The sequence below is a fragment of the Cervus canadensis genome, chromosome 21, assembly GCF_019320065.1.
Source record: "Cervus canadensis isolate Bull #8, Minnesota chromosome 21, ASM1932006v1, whole genome shotgun sequence".
Taxonomy (NCBI): domain Eukaryota; kingdom Metazoa; phylum Chordata; class Mammalia; order Artiodactyla; family Cervidae; genus Cervus; species Cervus canadensis.
In genome coordinates this window covers 34,723,358-34,741,735 of record NC_057406.1, presented here as the reverse complement: position 1 = coordinate 34,741,735, position 18,378 = coordinate 34,723,358, and the positions used below count along the sequence as shown (strand labels likewise).

The 18,378-nt window shown below is 37.7% G+C and overlaps 1 protein-coding gene and 1 non-coding gene across 4 annotated transcripts in view; one reads left to right on the top strand and one right to left on the bottom strand.

Annotated features, from left to right (window-relative positions):
• RASSF8 (Ras association domain family member 8) overlaps positions 1 to 18,378 on the bottom strand; it is a 126,745-nt gene that overhangs the window by 10,077 nt on the left and 98,290 nt on the right. For all 3 annotated transcript variants that reach the window (XM_043440409.1, XM_043440408.1, XM_043440410.1), the window contains exon 2: positions 11,250 to 11,455. In XM_043440409.1, coding sequence (XP_043296344.1) covers positions 11,250 to 11,352 — 103 coding nt within the window. In that variant the 5' untranslated portion in view covers positions 11,353 to 11,455. The remainder of the gene's footprint in view (positions 1 to 11,249; positions 11,456 to 18,378) is intronic.
• Positions 14,402 to 14,508, top strand: LOC122424147. The gene has a single exon (XR_006264333.1). It is a non-coding gene; the product is annotated as a U6 spliceosomal RNA (small nuclear RNA).

Below are 18,378 nucleotides of genomic sequence, written 5' to 3'. Positions count from 1 at the left end.
CAATCTTCAAGGTTAAACTCGTTCCACATGTATACACTGCTTCAAAGATCACAGCACTTTGTGTTCCTGGCTCTGGTGTCCATCAGCGACTTTTAGGATTTCTCTCCTGCCACCTGGACCCTGTGTCCTCACCAGTTTATATGAAGGATTAGACAAGGCCAGTAGGATGTTCCCTAATCCTACCAGGCCATGAAGCGTCTTTAAAAAGAAAACTGAGTAATTACACTGTATGAACGAAATTAAAATTTTTAAGGCCTGTAACTGAGTTGTAATTATATATAAAGCTGGTTCTTCCAATGCTTAATGGTACTGCTATTCCATGAGAATGCCTTGGTAGATTATTTAGAATTGCTTTTACTGCCAGCTTTTCCTTTTTGTTAAATAACACATATTTAGTGCACTTAGGCAAAGAAAAAAAAAAAAAAAACATCCAGCAACATAAAAAAGCTTTTTAAGAGGTATATGAATTATACTTTGATTAATTCATACTTTGATTTTATTATAGAAATTGGGTTTTAGATAGTTTACGTAAGAGTTAAATCCCATAATCATTGTTTTTAATACCTATACTTGGCAAGGTCTTACAGAATCTGAATACTTCATTTAGACAGATTCCAGTTCTTCCTGCAGAACTCCTTTTAGTGCAGTTTATTAAATGGATACATTTAGTTCTACCTTGTATACTATCTGGATGTAGCCTAAGACAAATAAAAAGGAATATCTATCTGTGGCATTTGTAGTTTAAAACTTTTGGCTACCTGGGTCTGAATGCCATAATCTGTAATGGTAAATAAAATACTGGCTACACTTTAGAAGAGTTGAGGCAATTGAGTATAATCCCAAGAATCATTAACTTCATATAATGAGGAACATCACAAAGAGATTTTAGTGCATTAGTGGAATCTCACTGTATGAGTGACATTAAAATGAAGTAACAGATGACTTTCACCTAATTTAAAGTGGAATACATGACTTATGGAGTAATATGAAGTTTTAGAAATATATACCCAAATATATACTAAAACATTCAAGTATGAGTCATCCAGAAGCATTATGCCCTTATTTCAACCATTTAAAAAGAGTGGCAACTATTGTTTTAGAAACAATTTTAGGCAATTTCTCCTTAGAGACCAAAAGTAAAATCACCATTTAAGTGTGTCACATCTTGTTATTTGTTCAACAAATATATACTGAACAAACATTTATCAGAAATAGTGTCGGGCCATGAGAATATATTCAATTAAACACCCTGATTATGAATGCTCTGCAGAAATTTTAGTTTTAACTGACATTTGATTTTTTTTCCAGTATCAAATTCTCCTAACTCCAAAGATGAATAATGTATGTTCTTCAAAAGAACATGACAGAGAGCTAGTACTGATTTCTTATGAATTTAATGCTAACATATCCTCCTGTTTCTGGACATATTATAAGTAATTTCAGTTAATATCTGACTTATTATTCTTTATCTGTGGTGAAAAATATATCCTGTCCGACTCAGTTTTTCTGACAATACTTTGCCCCTTGAGTTACAAGCATTTTGGAATTAGTTAGTGAACCTAATTAATCCATTCCATAATGACTTAGAATTCTTACAATAAACATTGCTCTGTAACAGAACTTACATTGTATCATAATATATAAATACACACACACACACACACACACACACACACACACACACACACACACACACACACACACACACACACACACACACACACACACACACACACACACACACACACACACACACACACACACACACACACACACACACACAGAGGTCTCTTCCCTGGTGGCTCAGCTGGTATAGAATCTGCCTGCAATGCCGGAGACCTAGGTTCAATCCCTGGGTTGGGAAGATACTCTGGAGAAGGGAATGGCAACCCCATGGGATTTCCCAGGCAAGAAAACTGGAGTGGGTTGCTTCTCAGGGGGATCTTCCTGACCCAGGAATCAAACCTGAGTCTCCTGCACTGGAAGGTGAATTATATACATTTCCTGATGATATACAAGTATTCTGCAAATTTGTCAGTGAATTTTCTGTAGGTCCTGCATGTATCTATTAAGATAACTTACCATAGAGTATTTATCTCATGATGACAGTGACACGGTATAACCTATCAGCTAGCTGTGCATTCAACACATTGTTAAATCATTCACAGTATATCTTCCCAGTGTGTTGATGAGACTATCACATAATCACAGAATTACTGCATATTAATTTAGCACTTACTTAGGATTTTATTACAAATTTACTACCATTAAAAATAATGAACATTTATTGATTTCATAATGATTAGCATTGAGTATGTCCCCTATATGCTAGGCTTTGTGCTGGTTACTTTACATAAATAGTATTAACCAAAATAATAGCTAACACATCAATATAAACCACTAAGTTTTGGGGGATTGTTTTTTAATGCAGCATAATCTTACCCATCCTGACTGATGCATGTTGTGAATCACATGTGTTCACATTTGTTAAAATCTTTTAGGGATGTGGAAAATATAGAAGACACTTAGAATTATGGCTGATACACTATACTATTGCTATAAATATAAAAATTGTAAAAGATGATCTTGGTTATAAAAAAGCCATATATTTTACTACTAAGGATTTTTAGTTTTCGCTTCAGTGTGATTCAGTCGGTAACTATATTTTCTAACAGTTGTCCACTGGGATTATAGAGGAGATAAAGAATGCAGCATAACAGTAGTTAACAGCAGGGTTCTTGAACCAGACTTCTGGTTTGAATCCCAGGATGCTCCTTACCAGCTACAGGAGTTTGGGCAAGTCATTTAACATCTCTGTGCCTTGCTCCATCACCTCTAAAATAGGGGTCATAACAGGGCTCTTCTCATAAGACTGTTGTGAGGATTAAATGATGTGGAAAATTTAATTCCCAATTCAGTAGTGAAAAGTGAGACTAACTATGAAGCTTTATGGAGAGTGAAATTTTTTTTTTAAAGCTCATCTGTAGGTGCATACAAAGCACTGCTTGTGACGTTTACTCTCAGAAGCAAGGTCATCAGTGATTCTTTTACCTTCCCTGTGTTTTGCTAAACTTCAGAACAGTCTATAATATGTAAGCAGATATAAAATTAACCAATTCATAATTTTCTAAAATTGATCATTTATATATCAAATTAAGAGTTAAATGTGATGATATATTATTTTCTTTATCTTCTAACGGATCATATAATCTTACAGATGAATAGGACATTAGATGGTCCCCAAGTTCAGTCTGTACTGTACAGGTCAGCCTGCACCAATTTCAACCAAGTTCACAGAAACTTTAAAAAATTCATTCATTTGTTCACAAGTACGTGTGAGCGTCTACTACATGCTAGACACGGTTTTAAGCTACGGCAATAAGGAATAACCAGTGGCAGGCAATACACAGCACGTGGATGAATGAATGTAGGTTACTGTCCATTATCCAACAGCTTTAAGGTGAGATATGCCAAAAATTAAGAATTTTTTGGATGACAGAAAGGTAGCAGAGTGCTATCCTGCAAGTCCACAGTCAAACATATTGAAAATTCTAAAGTAAAATATATCAATTTCATGCCAAATTGAATAAATATAGATTAAAAACAGCCTCAGCTTCGTATCAAATCAGATCAGTTTTTACTCCCAAATGAGTTCAAGATATACAGGTATGGCTAACAAACTAACTATGGTTAAACTTTAGGGTTTCAGAATTTTTTAGGTTTTAAAAATGTGAATAATGGATTGTGGCCTATAGGTAATGTATCGGGGTACAATGGAGAAAAACGGAGTGCGGCAGATGGGGAGTATGCGCATGGGTGTGGATATGTGTGCGCAGGTGTGCATGGATGGGCAGCCAGGGAGGGGCTCTGGGATAAGACGGCATTTAAGAGACCTAACTTAAAAGCTTTTGCACAGCAAATGAAATAGAAACAAAATGAAAAGCAACCCACAGATTGGGAGAATATATTTGCACATGACGTGACCAAGAAGGGATTAGTCTCCAAAATTTACAAACGGCTCATGATGCTCAACAGCATCAAAACAAACAACCCAGTCAACAAGTGGGCAGAAGATCTAAACGGACATTTCTCCAAAGAACACAAACTGATGGCCAACAGGTACACGAAAGATGTTTGATATGGCTAATGATTAGAGAAATGCAAATCAAAATTACAAGGAGGTATCACTTCACACCAGTCAGAATAACTATCATCGAAAAATCCACAAACAATAAAAGATGGAGAGGGTGTAGAAAGAAGGGAACCCTCCTACCCTGGTGGTGGGTATGTAAGTTGGTACTGACATTATGGAGAACAGTACGGAGGTTCCTTAAAAAACTAAACATAGAGCTACCATATGGCCTTGCAATCCCACTCCTGGGCATGTATCTGGAGAAAAACATGATCTAAAAGGATACATGCACCCCAGTGTTCACTGCAGCACTGTTTCCATTAGACAAGACAAGGAAGCAACCTAAATATCCACTGATAGAGGAATGGGTAAGGAAGATGTGGTATGTACATATAAAGGAATATTACTCAGCCATTAAAATGAAATAATGCCACTTGCAGCAACATGGATATACTAGAGATCGTCATACTGAAAGAAGTAAGTCAGAGAAGGAGAAATATCCTATGACAACCCTTATATGTGGAATCTAAAAAGAAATGATACAATTGTACACACTGTTATATTTAAAATAACCAACAAGGACCTACTGTATAGCACAGGAACTCTGCTCAATGTTATGAGGCAGCCTGGATGGGAGGGGAGCTTGGGGGAGAATGGATACATGTCTATGTTTGGCTGAGTCCCTTTGCTGTCCACCGGAAACTATCATAACATCGTTAATCAGTTGTGAAAGCGAAGTCGCTCAGTTGTGTCCGACCCTTTCCAATCCCATGGACTATACAGTCCATGGAATTCTCTAGGCCAGAATACTGGAGCGTGGAGCCTTTCCCTTCTCCAGGGGATCGTCCCAACCCAGGGATCAAACTGGGGTGTCTCCAGCATTGCAGGTGGATTCTTTACCAACTGAATTATATTCCAATACAAAATAAAAAGTTAAAAGAAAAAGACCCAGTACTAGCCAAAAATAAACAAGTAAATAAAATTACTAAAAAATATTTTTAAAAAGATGACATTTAAGCAGTGAGCCAAGGAAGTCAATTTGGAAGATATCTGGGTGCACAGTATTCTCAGCAGAAAGAAGAACAGATACAAAGACTAAGGCAAAAATGTCTCTGATATATTTAAGAGGAATGCAATCAACAGTAAGTGAGATTGTGGGTAGAGTAGGGATTTATCTAGGGCCCTGAAGACGAGTGCATGGACTTTAAAATTTTCTGAGTGACTCTGGTGACTATTAAGGGGTTTTGAGCAGAACACTGATGATAATATGCATCTTCAAAGTATTACTTTAAAATAAATCTGTTGAGAATAGGCTGGAGGGGATCAGAATGATACAGGGAAATGAGCTGGAAGGCCACTGCAAAAATCTGAGTGAGTCGTGATGGTGGCTTATATTAAGCATTAGTGGCTATGGGGAGGAGCAACACGATTCTGGATATACACTGAAGTAGTAAGGGCAGGACTTGTTGATGGATTAGTTGTAATGTATTAGAGCAGGAAAAGAATCAAAGATAACACAAAGATTTTAGATCTAATCAATTAAAAGCAAGTGTTACTGGTCTGCAATTCTGGGCTCAGACCCTCATCTCTGAGGTGCGGGTGGGGTCATTTTGACCTCAGCAATATATGAACTGTGAACTTCCAGATGTTCAAGATGGTTTTAGAAAAGGCAGAGGAGCCAGAGATCAAATTGCCAACATTCGCTGGATCATTAAAAAAGCAAGAAATTTCCAGAAAAACATCTATTTCTGCTTTATTGACTATGCCAGTCTTTGACTGTATGGATCACAAAAAACTGTGGAAAATTCTTAGAGATGGGAATACCAAACCACCTGACCTGCCTCTTGAGAAATTTGTATGCAGGTCAGGAAGCAAGTTAGAACTGGACATGGAACAATAGACTGGTTCCAAATAGGAAAAGGAGTACATCAAGGCTGTATGTTGTCACCCTGCTTATTTAACTTATATGCAGAGTACATCATGAGAAACGCTGGGCTGGTAGAAGCACAAGCTGGAATCAACACTGCCGGGAGAAATATCAATAACCTCAGATATGCAGGTGATACCACCCTTATGGCAGAAAGTGAAGAGGAACTAAAGAGCCTCTTGATGAAAGTGAAAGAGGAGAGTGAAAAAGTTGGCTTAAAGCTCAACATTCAGAAAATGAAGATCATGGCATCCAGTCCCACCACTTCATGGCAAATATGTGGGGGAACAGTGGAAACAGTGTCAGACTTTATTTTTCTGGGCTCCAAAATCACTGCAGAGGTGATTGCAGCCATGAAATTAAAAGACGCTTACTCCTTGGAAGGAAAGTTATGACCAACCTAGATAGCATATTAAAAAGCAGAGACATCTGTCAACAAAGGTCCGTCTAGTCAAGGCTACAGTTCTTCCAGTAGTCATGTATGGATGTGAGAGTTGGACTATAATGAAAGCTGCACGCTGAAGAACTGATGTTTTTGAACTGTGGTGTTGGAGAAGACTCTTGGGAGTCCCTTGGAGTGCAAGGAGATCCAACCAGTCCATCCTACAGGAGATCAGTCCTGGGTGTTCATTTGTAGGACTGATGTTGAAGCTGAAACTCCAATCCTTTGGCCACCTGATGCGAAGAGCTGACTTATTTGAAAAGACCCTGATGATGGGAAAGATTGAAGGCAGGAGAAGAAGGGGACGACAGAAGATGAGATGGTTGAATGGCATCATCGACTCAATGGACAAGAGTTTGGGTAAACTCTGGGAGTTGGTGATGGACAGGGAGGCCTGGCATGCTGCGGTTCATGGGGTCGTAAAGAGTCAGACACGACTGAGCGATTGAACTGAACTGAACTGAGGAGGCCCCTGGGCTCCTTTGGCCCCATCACAGTGAAGGCAGGACCTGCAAGGCAGGGGAAGAAGTGGAGGTCATGAGGCAGCAGGTCTGTGAGACCTTGTCTGGAGTTCCACAGAGAGCCCCTTGCTGGTCTTTGGGGCTGGGCCTGCAGTCTGAGGTGGGATGGGATATAGAAGGGCCTGCCTGCTGAGGCACATTTTATCTTTACTTCTTCCTGTTTTTCTTTCTTCCCCTTGCTCCTCCTTTAGCTCATCCTTTAATATTACAATTAAAATTTTTTGTTTGGAAAAAAAAAAGCAAGTGTCCTTATTTGTGGAGATGAGAAGGAGGAAATCTGAGGATGGGCAATAGCTGGGACACAAAGCTTAGGTTTTGACATTTTAAGTCTAGATAGCAATCAGGCATATTACTACAATAGCTAGTAGCCACTAGCCACATTTAAACTTTAATTAAACATTCAATTCCTCAGTTACACTAGCCATACTTCAAGTACGTTAACAGCTACATGTGGCTCAAGGCTACCACACTGGACACACAGGCACAAACATCACCATCCTTGCAGAAAGGTCTATGGGGCACTGCTGTTCCAGAAACTGTTTTATCGAGCACCTGCTTCAGGAAAGGCAATGGTATAAGAAAAACAAGCAGGACCTCCACACTATGAAGGAACTTTCAGAGAAGAGAAAGAAATATTAACAAATAGTAAAACTAGAGTTCAGTATAACATGTGTTTGTCTGAGAACAGATTCTGTTGGGGCAAACTGTAAGAAACGTGGCTTCTTAGCACAGTCCATGCCACCTTGGGCCCCAGCTCCAATCAACTGTTTCTATTAAATGCCAGCTCTAGCCCACAAGGGCTTCTCTTGTGGCTCAGCTGGTAAAGAACCTGCCTGCACTGTGGGAGACCTGGGTTTGATCCCTGAGTTGGGAAGATCCCGTGGAGAAGGGAAAGCCTACCCACTCCAGTACTCTGGCCTGGAGAATCCCATGGACTGCATAGTCCATGGGGTCACAGAGTCAGACATGACTGAGCAAACTTTCACTTTCACTGTCCCCAAATGAAAAAGATATGAGGACAAGAAGTGGGAACAGAGAAAAACTCTGAATCTTCAGTACTTTCACTGGCACCAAGCAACAAAGCAGTATGAATCAGAAAACCTTTCCCTTCGTCTCCTTGGTTTCTTCCTCTTCTCTTCCTCTCTAATCTTTTGTAAGCTGTATTTTAAGTTCTAAGCTACTTGAGGGCAGAAGTATCTTCTTTTCATATTTTTTTGTTTGTGATTTTATCAAAGCAAATGCATTTTCTCAACTATAACTTGAGACAGATGAGTCATCAAAGGTTTTCTGTTTCATGTAATTTTGAGAAGCAGTCTGAACTCTGAAATAATGGCATTTCGGGGATAGTTTATGGGAAAACCAAGGTTGAATATTTATAACTGGGAATGTTTCAGAAAGCCCAGGGTGTACAGTGACCAAACACAGTGCACTCCTGCTGGGCAGTTTAATCACTTCACGCCAATTAAGTATATCATCCTGGTTTTACTTTTAGTTACTGTCTTATAATTTTAGAAAGTGTTTGATTTCTACCACCCAAAGGATAACCTGTCAAGCAGTCAAATATCAGAGTAGAAAGGATTTTCATCTACACTAGTAGATAACATTTAAAAATCTTTTATCAAGGGACTTTTCTAGTGGTCCAGTGGTTGGGAGTTTGCCTTCCAATGCAGGGGCCATGGGTTCGATCCCTGGTCAGGGAACTAGAAGCCCATGTGCTGTGGGGCAACTAAGCCCATGCATTCCAACTACTGAAGTCTTGCACTTGGAGCCTGCACGCTGCAAAGAAAGATCCTGCCTGCAGCAACCAAGACCTGATGCAGCCAAATAAATATTAAAAAAAATCTTTTATCAAATTATGGTTTGTCTTAAGTTCTTTTCTAACTTAATTTGATTGATCAGTATTAACAACATTGAGTCAGAAACTGTTAGCTGTCATATATATTTGCAGACTGCCAACTTGTGTACATGTTTTTATATCCTGATGGTTTCCTGAAAGCAATTTTAGCTATCCAGAAAAACTCAATAATCCCTAATCATATGTATAGTGCCCCTATATGAGGCAAATAAGTGGACTTAAACCCAAGAAGTTATTCTATAGGTTGCTTCACTGTAAATTTTTTAGAAACATCTCTCAGTCCATTTTTAGAAACACTGCTCAGTCCATATGCTGCTGTTAGTATAACTAAACTTTTACTAAGTGAAGCCATAGAGATTTCTCCAGGTGTTTGTTATAGCTGAAATTTCCCTAATTAGTAAGTCCTCTATTATTTTTTACAGTAGAAATAAGGTCAAAATACAGTAACATTTTCATTTAATGTTTAGACTTGGAGTATCAATAACTCTCATGACAAGGGAGATAAATATATAAGTGTGTATCAGAAGCATACTGAACATGAGGCTGAGAAAATCTCATGGCACAACAGAAGCGGGGATCAACAGTTGAATCATTCCTCAGGTGAATTCTAAATTTAATGAAGTATTTATGAATCAGAAAAAGAGTTGCTTAGCCAGGTATGGAAAAATGTCATAAAGCATCTTGTACTCAAGTTGTCAACTTTTCAAAACAGTTCTGGACTGAGTTACTGAGAAAGCAAAATTGGGGGATAGGTTCAATTAAAGCTTCTTTTTAGCTTGTCCACAAACAAGTATCCTTTTAGTCCAAACAGATACACACACACCTGGTACATCTGGACAGTTTCCCCTTGAAATTCTGTGTAGAGAACATGGTTACCATTTGAACAAAGGCAGCTTATTATAGTCTTCAACTACTCTGACTTTTCTAAAAACTACTTGTCCTTGTTTTTTAACCACTGTCCATGGCTTGATTCTCAAATATAACAAAAGTTAGATTTGATACTTGCTAATTCTAGTTTTCACTAAGAAAGATAATAAACCAACAATACTAAACATTTATTCCAAATAAATTATGTGAGGCTTTTAAAGGGGGTGATGACTAAGTTGAAAGAATATGAGATAAAATTAAATGCCTTAATTTCCTGCTCTCTGATAACTAAATTTATGTCCACAAACATAATAATAGTGCCAAATGTAAGAAAATTTCAAGGGATGTGAAAGCCTAGCACTCTCAGCATTGTTTTAATATATGAGTGTGCTATACAGTGTTTCAGGAAAAATCAAAAGGCGTCAGCATTACAGGGAAGCCTCTGTCTTTGCATAGGGACACTGACAACTTCTAACGGTGCCTCTGCCAATGCTGGGCTATAGTGACCTCTACCAGGTGCAAAGCTGCCACCGCAACAGTGACTTGTCGTCAGCCTGAGCTAGCGCGACATGCTTCCAGTAAAAACTCGCATGACACCTAGCAAGGAGAACAATGCAGGGGTTGGGGCACCAACTCTGCACGCAGCTGAAAATCTGCATGTAACTTACAGTCAGCTGGCCCCTCTATCTGCAGATCCTCCACATTCATGGATTCAACTAACCTTGAATTGTGTAGTAGAGCAGGATTTACTATTGGGAAAAAAATCACATGTAAGTGAACCTCACAGTTAAAACCTGTGCTGTTCAAGGGTCAGCTCTACATGTTTGCTAAGTGATGGATTTAAGACACAAATACAAACTTTAGCCCACATCACTGGCTTTACTGGTATAGGTGTTTATCTGCTCATCATGTTCCAAAAGGAATTACAGCAACTAAAAAATATATATAAAATATGATAAAGATGAATTGAGAATAAATAAGAAGAAAAGTGGATAAGATGGAGCCAGCAAGCATGGATTTGACAACTTCACCTTCACTGTGTAAAATTTAAAAAGTGCATGCTATCTTTCTGTACTTTTTTCAGGAGGAAGAAATATGTCATTTAATTTGTTGTATTTTCTTTTCTAAAAGTATTCAGAATAATAAGTAAATTGGATTTTCCCTAATGAAGGGTCTGGGAACTTGAAAGTCATGTTTTGGCTCAAGAAAACATTTTCAGTTCCATAAACTGTTGTTTAGGATAAACATCAGGAGAAGAAAAGGCAGTGCAGACTCTAGACTCAAGATCAGTAAAATCTAGGAGAGGCAGAGAAAAGTGTCTTCACAGATTGACCTAAGCTGGGCGTGGGGGACAGCAATAAGTTAAAAGTGCACCTAAGAGATGTATTATGGAACCAAAGGAACAAAACCCACACAACTCCAATACTTAAAACAAACGAAAAGAAACAGCAACAGAGAGCATAGGTATAAACTGTCTGTCTCAGACACCCCGAGAGTTCACTTACCTATTGCTTGAGCTAAGGCTATGACAACCTCCTGGCAAGTTGTGACCTCGGTGACCCCACAAACAATCCTCTGAACTCCGTCCACCCATACTTTAAGTTCCATGGTGCCCCAGCCAGTCACCCGAGGGCCCTGAGACTGGTCATCAAGGTGTCAGGTCATGTCTCTGGCCACGAAAACACGGAAAAGGCAGAGAATGTGTAGTCAGCTAAAAAGAGGAAAAAACACTGTTAAGAAAACAAATCTTAATATTTCTTCTAATCAGTAAATGTTACCAAAACAAATTTTAATACAGCACAGTCCTACCACCATTAATGACCATGGGCTTACTTATTCACAGAACTGAACTGAATTGAGCAGTGTAAATACAACTATGGCCACCTTTCATGACATCTCATGGTACTACTATCTTCACAATTAGAACATTACTCATAACATCACTCTCCATTGACTATAAGAAACCATACTTCCTTGCCTAAGCCCTTTTGCTCAACTTACAAACTATTAATTTAAAAAAATATTTCATTAGGATAATTTCTGAGGTTAAGAAAAATAAAAAAGTTTTTTTCTGGTCATTTTAGAAATCATAAATAACTGAACCAGCTTCTGCAGCCTTGCCAACATTTGTAAAGATATCTTCCTAAGGTTATGTAATCCTTCTTTGACTGAACTTTCCCCTGTATGAGCTACTTGTCCTCTTCCTATTTATTTAACAAGAGTTAGATAATTGCCTTAAATTAAAGAGTTATTCCAATAATGTAAACCTCAACCTTCTTCTTGTTTTTCTTGTTGTGTTTCCCCAGTGTTTGATATTTTATTTAGCTGCATAAATAAAAGTGAAACAGAAAAATTTACATTCTCATACGGTCAAATCAAATGCCTTGATTTCTTCTGTTGATTAGAAAGTTATTACTGCCCTACTAAAAATCAATCACATGCAATTCTTTTTCCTATGGGTTTTTAAAAAGTCAACTGTCCCTGTGTTTAATAAAAATCCTTAGTCAGTCTACAATTTGTTTGCCCACTGTCCTGTCATCTTCCTATTTCTTTGCTGTTTTTAAAAAAGAATGTTAAAGTTTATGAGATGTAATAAAGATTGATTTAATCAAAGAAAACATTTAAATTTGTTTAATGGTTTACAATGGCACTGGCATTTCAGGATTAATTACTTATCAAAAAAACTTATTTAAAAAACAATAAAACTTTTCCTACAAAATATTAACTTAGTCCTTGCACATTCTGTTAAAGGACCTAAGACAGTTCTAGGTCACCTGGTCACCCGGTCACCCGAGTAGAGTCAGAACACATGTGAAATGAAGGAGTATAAACCTATGCTTTTTCTAGAGAGGGTACAAAATATTTTCTGTCATCCTGAAAACAAGGGGAAAAAAGACCTGAGGTTCCCAGGATGCTGCTTCAGCTCTGGGTCTCCACTGCAGCCAAGGTGGCTTCACAAATCCCTTTCCTGCCCAGAGAAAGGGCCATTTGACCGCAACAAGCTGATTCCCATAGCTGTGTCCCCTCACGTACAAAGGAATGTAAGATGTTGAAATTTCTGGGGAAATAGGGTTCCAAAGCCAAGGGAATGTAAGAATTCCAGCAAATAAAGCCTGCAAAGTTCCTCTGCAGCTAGACTTTCCGGAGCATTATACAGGCCGCTGTACAGACCAGGTTTCAAACAAGAGGTTTTCTGCGGGGTCGCACAGGGTCGGACACGACTGAAGTCACTTAGCTTAGCTTAGCTTATCCCTAATCTATTTAAGAGACCACTTACAGAAAGGAAACCTAAGAGTTCCGACTTAAATAAGATTGATTTCCTTCTCTGGTAGGCACTCTATTTCCTAAAAATAGAATAGGCACTATTTGTTTTGGGGATAAATTAAGATGAAAAGTAGTCAAACACTAATATATTGTATTACATTAATATATTTAAATTATTTTATTAAAAATAAAAAACAGCTTAATTTTTAAAGCTGAAATAAAATGTATTTAATACCTAGTCCCTTATGTTTCATTTAAAGATTAAGCTTGGACCTAATTAAAAGCTTTTGCCCAGCAAAGGAAACCATTAACAAAACAAAAAGAAAACTTACTGAATGGGAGAAAATCTTTACAAATAATATGGATGGTAAAAGATTAATATCCAACATATATAAATAGTTCATACAACTCAACATCAAAAAAACAAACACTTCAATTTAAAAAAATAGAAGAATCGAAAACACATTTTTCCAAAGAGGAAATGCAGATGTCCAATAGGCACATGAAAAGATGCTCAACATCACTAATCATCAGGAAAATGCTAATCAAAAATCACAAGAAGATATCACCTCATACCTGTCCGAATGGCTATTATTAAAAAGAACACAAATGGCAAATGTTGGCCAGGATGCAGAGAAAAGGGAACCCTCATACTCTGTTGGTGGGAATGTAAACCGGTGCAGCTACTGTGGAAAAACAGTATGGAGGTTTCTCAAAAAAACTAAACATAGAACTACTGTATGACCCAGCAATTCCACTTCTGGGTATATATCTGAAAAAACCAAAAATGCTAATTTAGAAAGATACATGTACCCCAATGTACACAGCAGCATTATTTACAATAGCCAAGATAAGGAAGCAACCTAAGTGTCCATAAACAGGTAAATAGATAAAGAAGATGTGGTGTATATATCCAATGGAAACTACTCAGCCATTAAAAATAATGAAATTCTGCCTTTTGCAGCAACATGGACAAACTTGCTATGCAAAGTGAAGTAAGTCAGAGAAAGACAAATACTATATATCACTTACATGTGGAGTCTAAAAAAAAAATACAATAAACTAGTGAATATAAAAAAAAAAGGAAGACACAGAGAACAAACTAGGGAACTAGTTGCGGGGGACAATACAGAGTGGGGGAGTGGTTGGTACAAACTACTGGACGTAAGATGGGCTCAAGGATGTATTGTACAACACTGGGAATATAGCCAATATTTTGCAATAACTGTAAATGGAAATAAACCTTTAAAGTACTAAAATTTTAAACATTATAAAAGCAAACAATTATTTTTAAAAAGAGTAAACTTGGCAACACTAACAAGACAGACAGCAGATCTCATTAAAAGTCCTCCTCTCCCACCCCAGGAAGCCTGTCGTTTAAAAGAAACCTCTGGTGCTCGCTTCGGCAGCACATATACTAAAATTGGAACGATACAGAGAAGATTAGCATGGCCCCTGCGCAAGGATGACACGCAAATTCGTGAAGCGTTCCATATTTTTAAAAAGTAAAAAAAAAAATAAAAATAAAAGAAACCTCTGAGGCTCATTATTAAGTTCCATAAAGGTTTTAGCATACCATCACATATTTTCCTATCTGCATTATTACCTTTTCACCTTGAATTTTTAATCATTAACTGAATACAAATGAACATAAAACATATACATCTGTTAAATATTACAGAGTATGGTAATGCTGTGGGAAAACACAGGGCATACATAATACTGCTTAGTTAACATAAACTTCAGGGTATTGATCCTCTTGATCAGAGACGTCCTACCACAGTTCATTATTGCGAAGATCAGCATCTGCGTTTTTAACACCACTAATATCTTTCAGATTCTTAAGACGGGTAGGAAACACCCTTGTGGATCAGATCAAAGAATCACATGGTCCAAAATTCTGTTGCAGGGGGATCACTTTGCTTTTGTCAAGTTTGGAGCTATACAGACAATCATCCCTTCCTTTCCTTATGATCAGGGTTACTCATGAGAGTCATTTGAAAAATATCTTCCCAGCAGAAGCCCCAAGTACTCTCTTTTAAAAGCTGCAACCCTGTTCTTTCCTTTATACCCTCTGAGTCCAACTCTTAAGCTCTGCTCCCAGAACTAGACTAGAGGGGAAAATGGAAGTCCTACACTGTAGGTGCGTGTGGTGGATTGGTCATCATTGGAACTAAAAACTGAGGAAGCAGAAGGACCATAGCATCTTAATTGGAATTTGGAATACATTTTTTCCATGGAAACAATGATGTAGGTAGAAGTCAGGTTCTACTGCAGAGTTGTTATTGTTTTCATTGTGAGGTTTCTATATTCAAACCACTATTATTTAAATAATTTTTATAATGAAGAACTAGGTTTATTCAGTAACTTACAACTGGGGAGCAAGTATTCTTTTGGCTAAGAAGCGTTTATTATCTTAAAAGTTGATTGAACCCATGCACTTACAGACAACTAATCTATGACAAAGAAGGCAAGAATATACAATGCAGAAAAGACAGTCTCTTCAACAAGTAGTGCTGGGAAAGCCAGACAGCTACATATAGATCAAAGAAATTAGAACATTCCCTTCCTTACACCATATACAAAACTACACTCAAATTGGTTTAATTATAAATTTAAGACATGACACCATTAAATTCCTAGGAGAGAACATAAGCAAAACATTCTCTGGGACAAACTGTAGCAATGTTTTCTTAGATCAGTCTGCCAAGGCAAAAGAAATAAAAGCAAAAATAAGTGGGACAGACACAACTGAGCGACTGAACTGAACTGAATCAAACTTAATGGGCTAGGTTGGTGGCTCACTCGTAAAGAATTCGCCTGCCAATGCAGGAGCCGCGGGTGTGATCCCTGGTCTGGGAAGATACCGCTGGAGAAGGAAACAGCCATGAAATTAAAAGATGCTTGCTCCTTGGAAGAAAAGCTACGACCAACCTAGACAGCATAATAAAAAGCAGAGTATGGCAAAACCACTACAATATTGTAAAGTAATTAGCCCCCAATTAAAAAAAAGCAGCAGAGACATTACTTAACCAGCAAAGGTCTGTCTAGTCAAAGCTATGGTTTTCCAGTAGTCTTGTATGGATGTGAGAGTTGGACTATGAAGAAAGCTGAACACTGAAGAATTGATGCTTTTTAACTGTGGTGTTGGAGAAGACTCTTGAGAGTCCCTTGGATTGCAAGGAGAACCAACCAGTCAAATCCTAAAGGAAATCAGTCCTGAATATTCATTGGAAGGACTGATGTTGAAGCTGAAACTTCAGTTCTTTGGCTACCTGATGCAAAGAACTTACTCACTGAAAAAGACCCTGATGCTGGGAAAGACTGAAGGCAGGAGAAGAAGGGGACGACAGAGGATGAGATGGTTGGATGGCATCACCAATGCGATGGACATTTGAGTAGGAGTTTGAGTTAGAGCTGGAGTTTTGAGTAGGCTCCAGGAGTTGGTGATGGACAGGGAAGCCTGGTGTGCTACAGTCCATGGGGTCGCAAAGAGTTGGACATGACTGAGCAACTGAACTGAACTGGACTGAAAATGAATTCTTGAGAATGGCAGTCCTGAGAGAAGCACCATGGGAAATAAAGTATTCCAGTTCAGTAATTTTGGGAAACTTTTCATAACATGTCATCTCTGGGAGACAAAGATTCTGATACCCCATGGTAGAGAAACTAGTCAAACTCTTTTAAACTTACTCAGTGACTTAGCATAGGGGATGGGGGGAAGGTGAGCAGTGGAAGTGGCCACAATGCCTGTAAAAAGTCTCTATATTATAGGATGCAAACTACTAGCTTTTAGAAACTATGCCTATGTACAAGAATAAGATTTCTGCCTGCACTTTAATGTATTTTGAGGCACTTAGAAGTGGTGATGGATACACTGTCGGAAGTTTTACTTGTAGGAATAAAGGACAAATGAGAAAATTGAATAGAACCCTTGCTTTCTCTTCTGCTTATTAAAAAAAGTCTTCATTGCCACAACAAAGACATGTCTTCTAAAGATGGGCTTTATATTGTTTCTTTTCAGACATCTGTCTAAATCATAGAATTTTTCTTTAATAGTATGTTTTTAAAAGTTCATAATGCTAAGTACTACGTGTGTATTAACTATTGAATCCAATAAACCCATACTCTTTCCTCTGTTACTCATCATCCTCAGGTCACAGCATTCAAACACATGCAATGACCTAATACTTCCCAAACATGACATGTGCATGTGACCACTCTGCAACCATGGCAAGGAGTGGCGTGAGTATTAACCATCTTCCAGGCTCAGTGTATCATCCTTCATTTATGCCTCACAGCACAGTTCATCGAGATCAGTACCACTCACCTTATTTTAAAGGTGAAAAAACTGAGTCTCAGAAAGCTTAAATAACCCTCTCGAGGGGTCATGAACCTAGTAATTTGGGGACATATATTCACAACCGGGGTGAATAAAGAAACCCAGAAATGAATAAGGCTAGTCTCTTTAAAAGGATTCACTGTACCCAAATAAATGCTCTTAAAATATCCTAAATTACACTAAGAAATCTCATCTGTCATCTCTTGGAAATTTACTTCTAGTAATAAACAACAATGGGACAGTAGGTACAAATCTGCCATTCCAAGAGAAAGAGGAGGCAAATCAACTATTAATAAACCATGCTAAAGCAGAGACTACAGTTTTAGTTCAGAGAACCTATGATAAATAAATGTGCATTTTAGCAAAATAAGTGTTTCATCACATTTATTTTTCAGTGCCAACAAATTATTCCTCCAGTTTTAGAAAATTATGTTGACATTTATTTTACAGAGTCCCTAAATAAAATATGCTTGCCTGTTTGTGGTGATTTTTAACTCTTGCTTTAAATATAAAGCAAAGCTTCTTAGATATTTCTGGCATTTCCTTAAATTCACACTATTAAAAACTACTTCCTGGAATAAGCCACTTTTTTCAAGGGAACATTGATCAGGGTGATAGCATACTGAGATTCAAATCCTGAGTATATCACTTCAACCAAGATGCATAATTTCTCAAGTGACATTTGTGAGAAATAGAATGCCTTAAAAAAAACTAAAGTCATTGATATGAAAATACTGATCCTTCTACTAAGAACTATCTTTTTTAAAAAATAAATTTTAAAAATAAACGTATCTAGCAACTTCAGTTTTTTCTTTAGCATGAAATTTTGAGTTTCTTATTGAAAGCTCATTTCTAGATACCTTATTGACAACTATATTTTTCTGAATCAAATTTAAGGTTAAATCCACATCTATGATTTTGAAACGGAGACTTCTCCCACAGAGAGAGGTGTAAACCAATAGCAGTTACCAAAAATTGTTTAGGAGTACAGTACTTTGCCAGGACAGTACTTACATATGAACTAACAA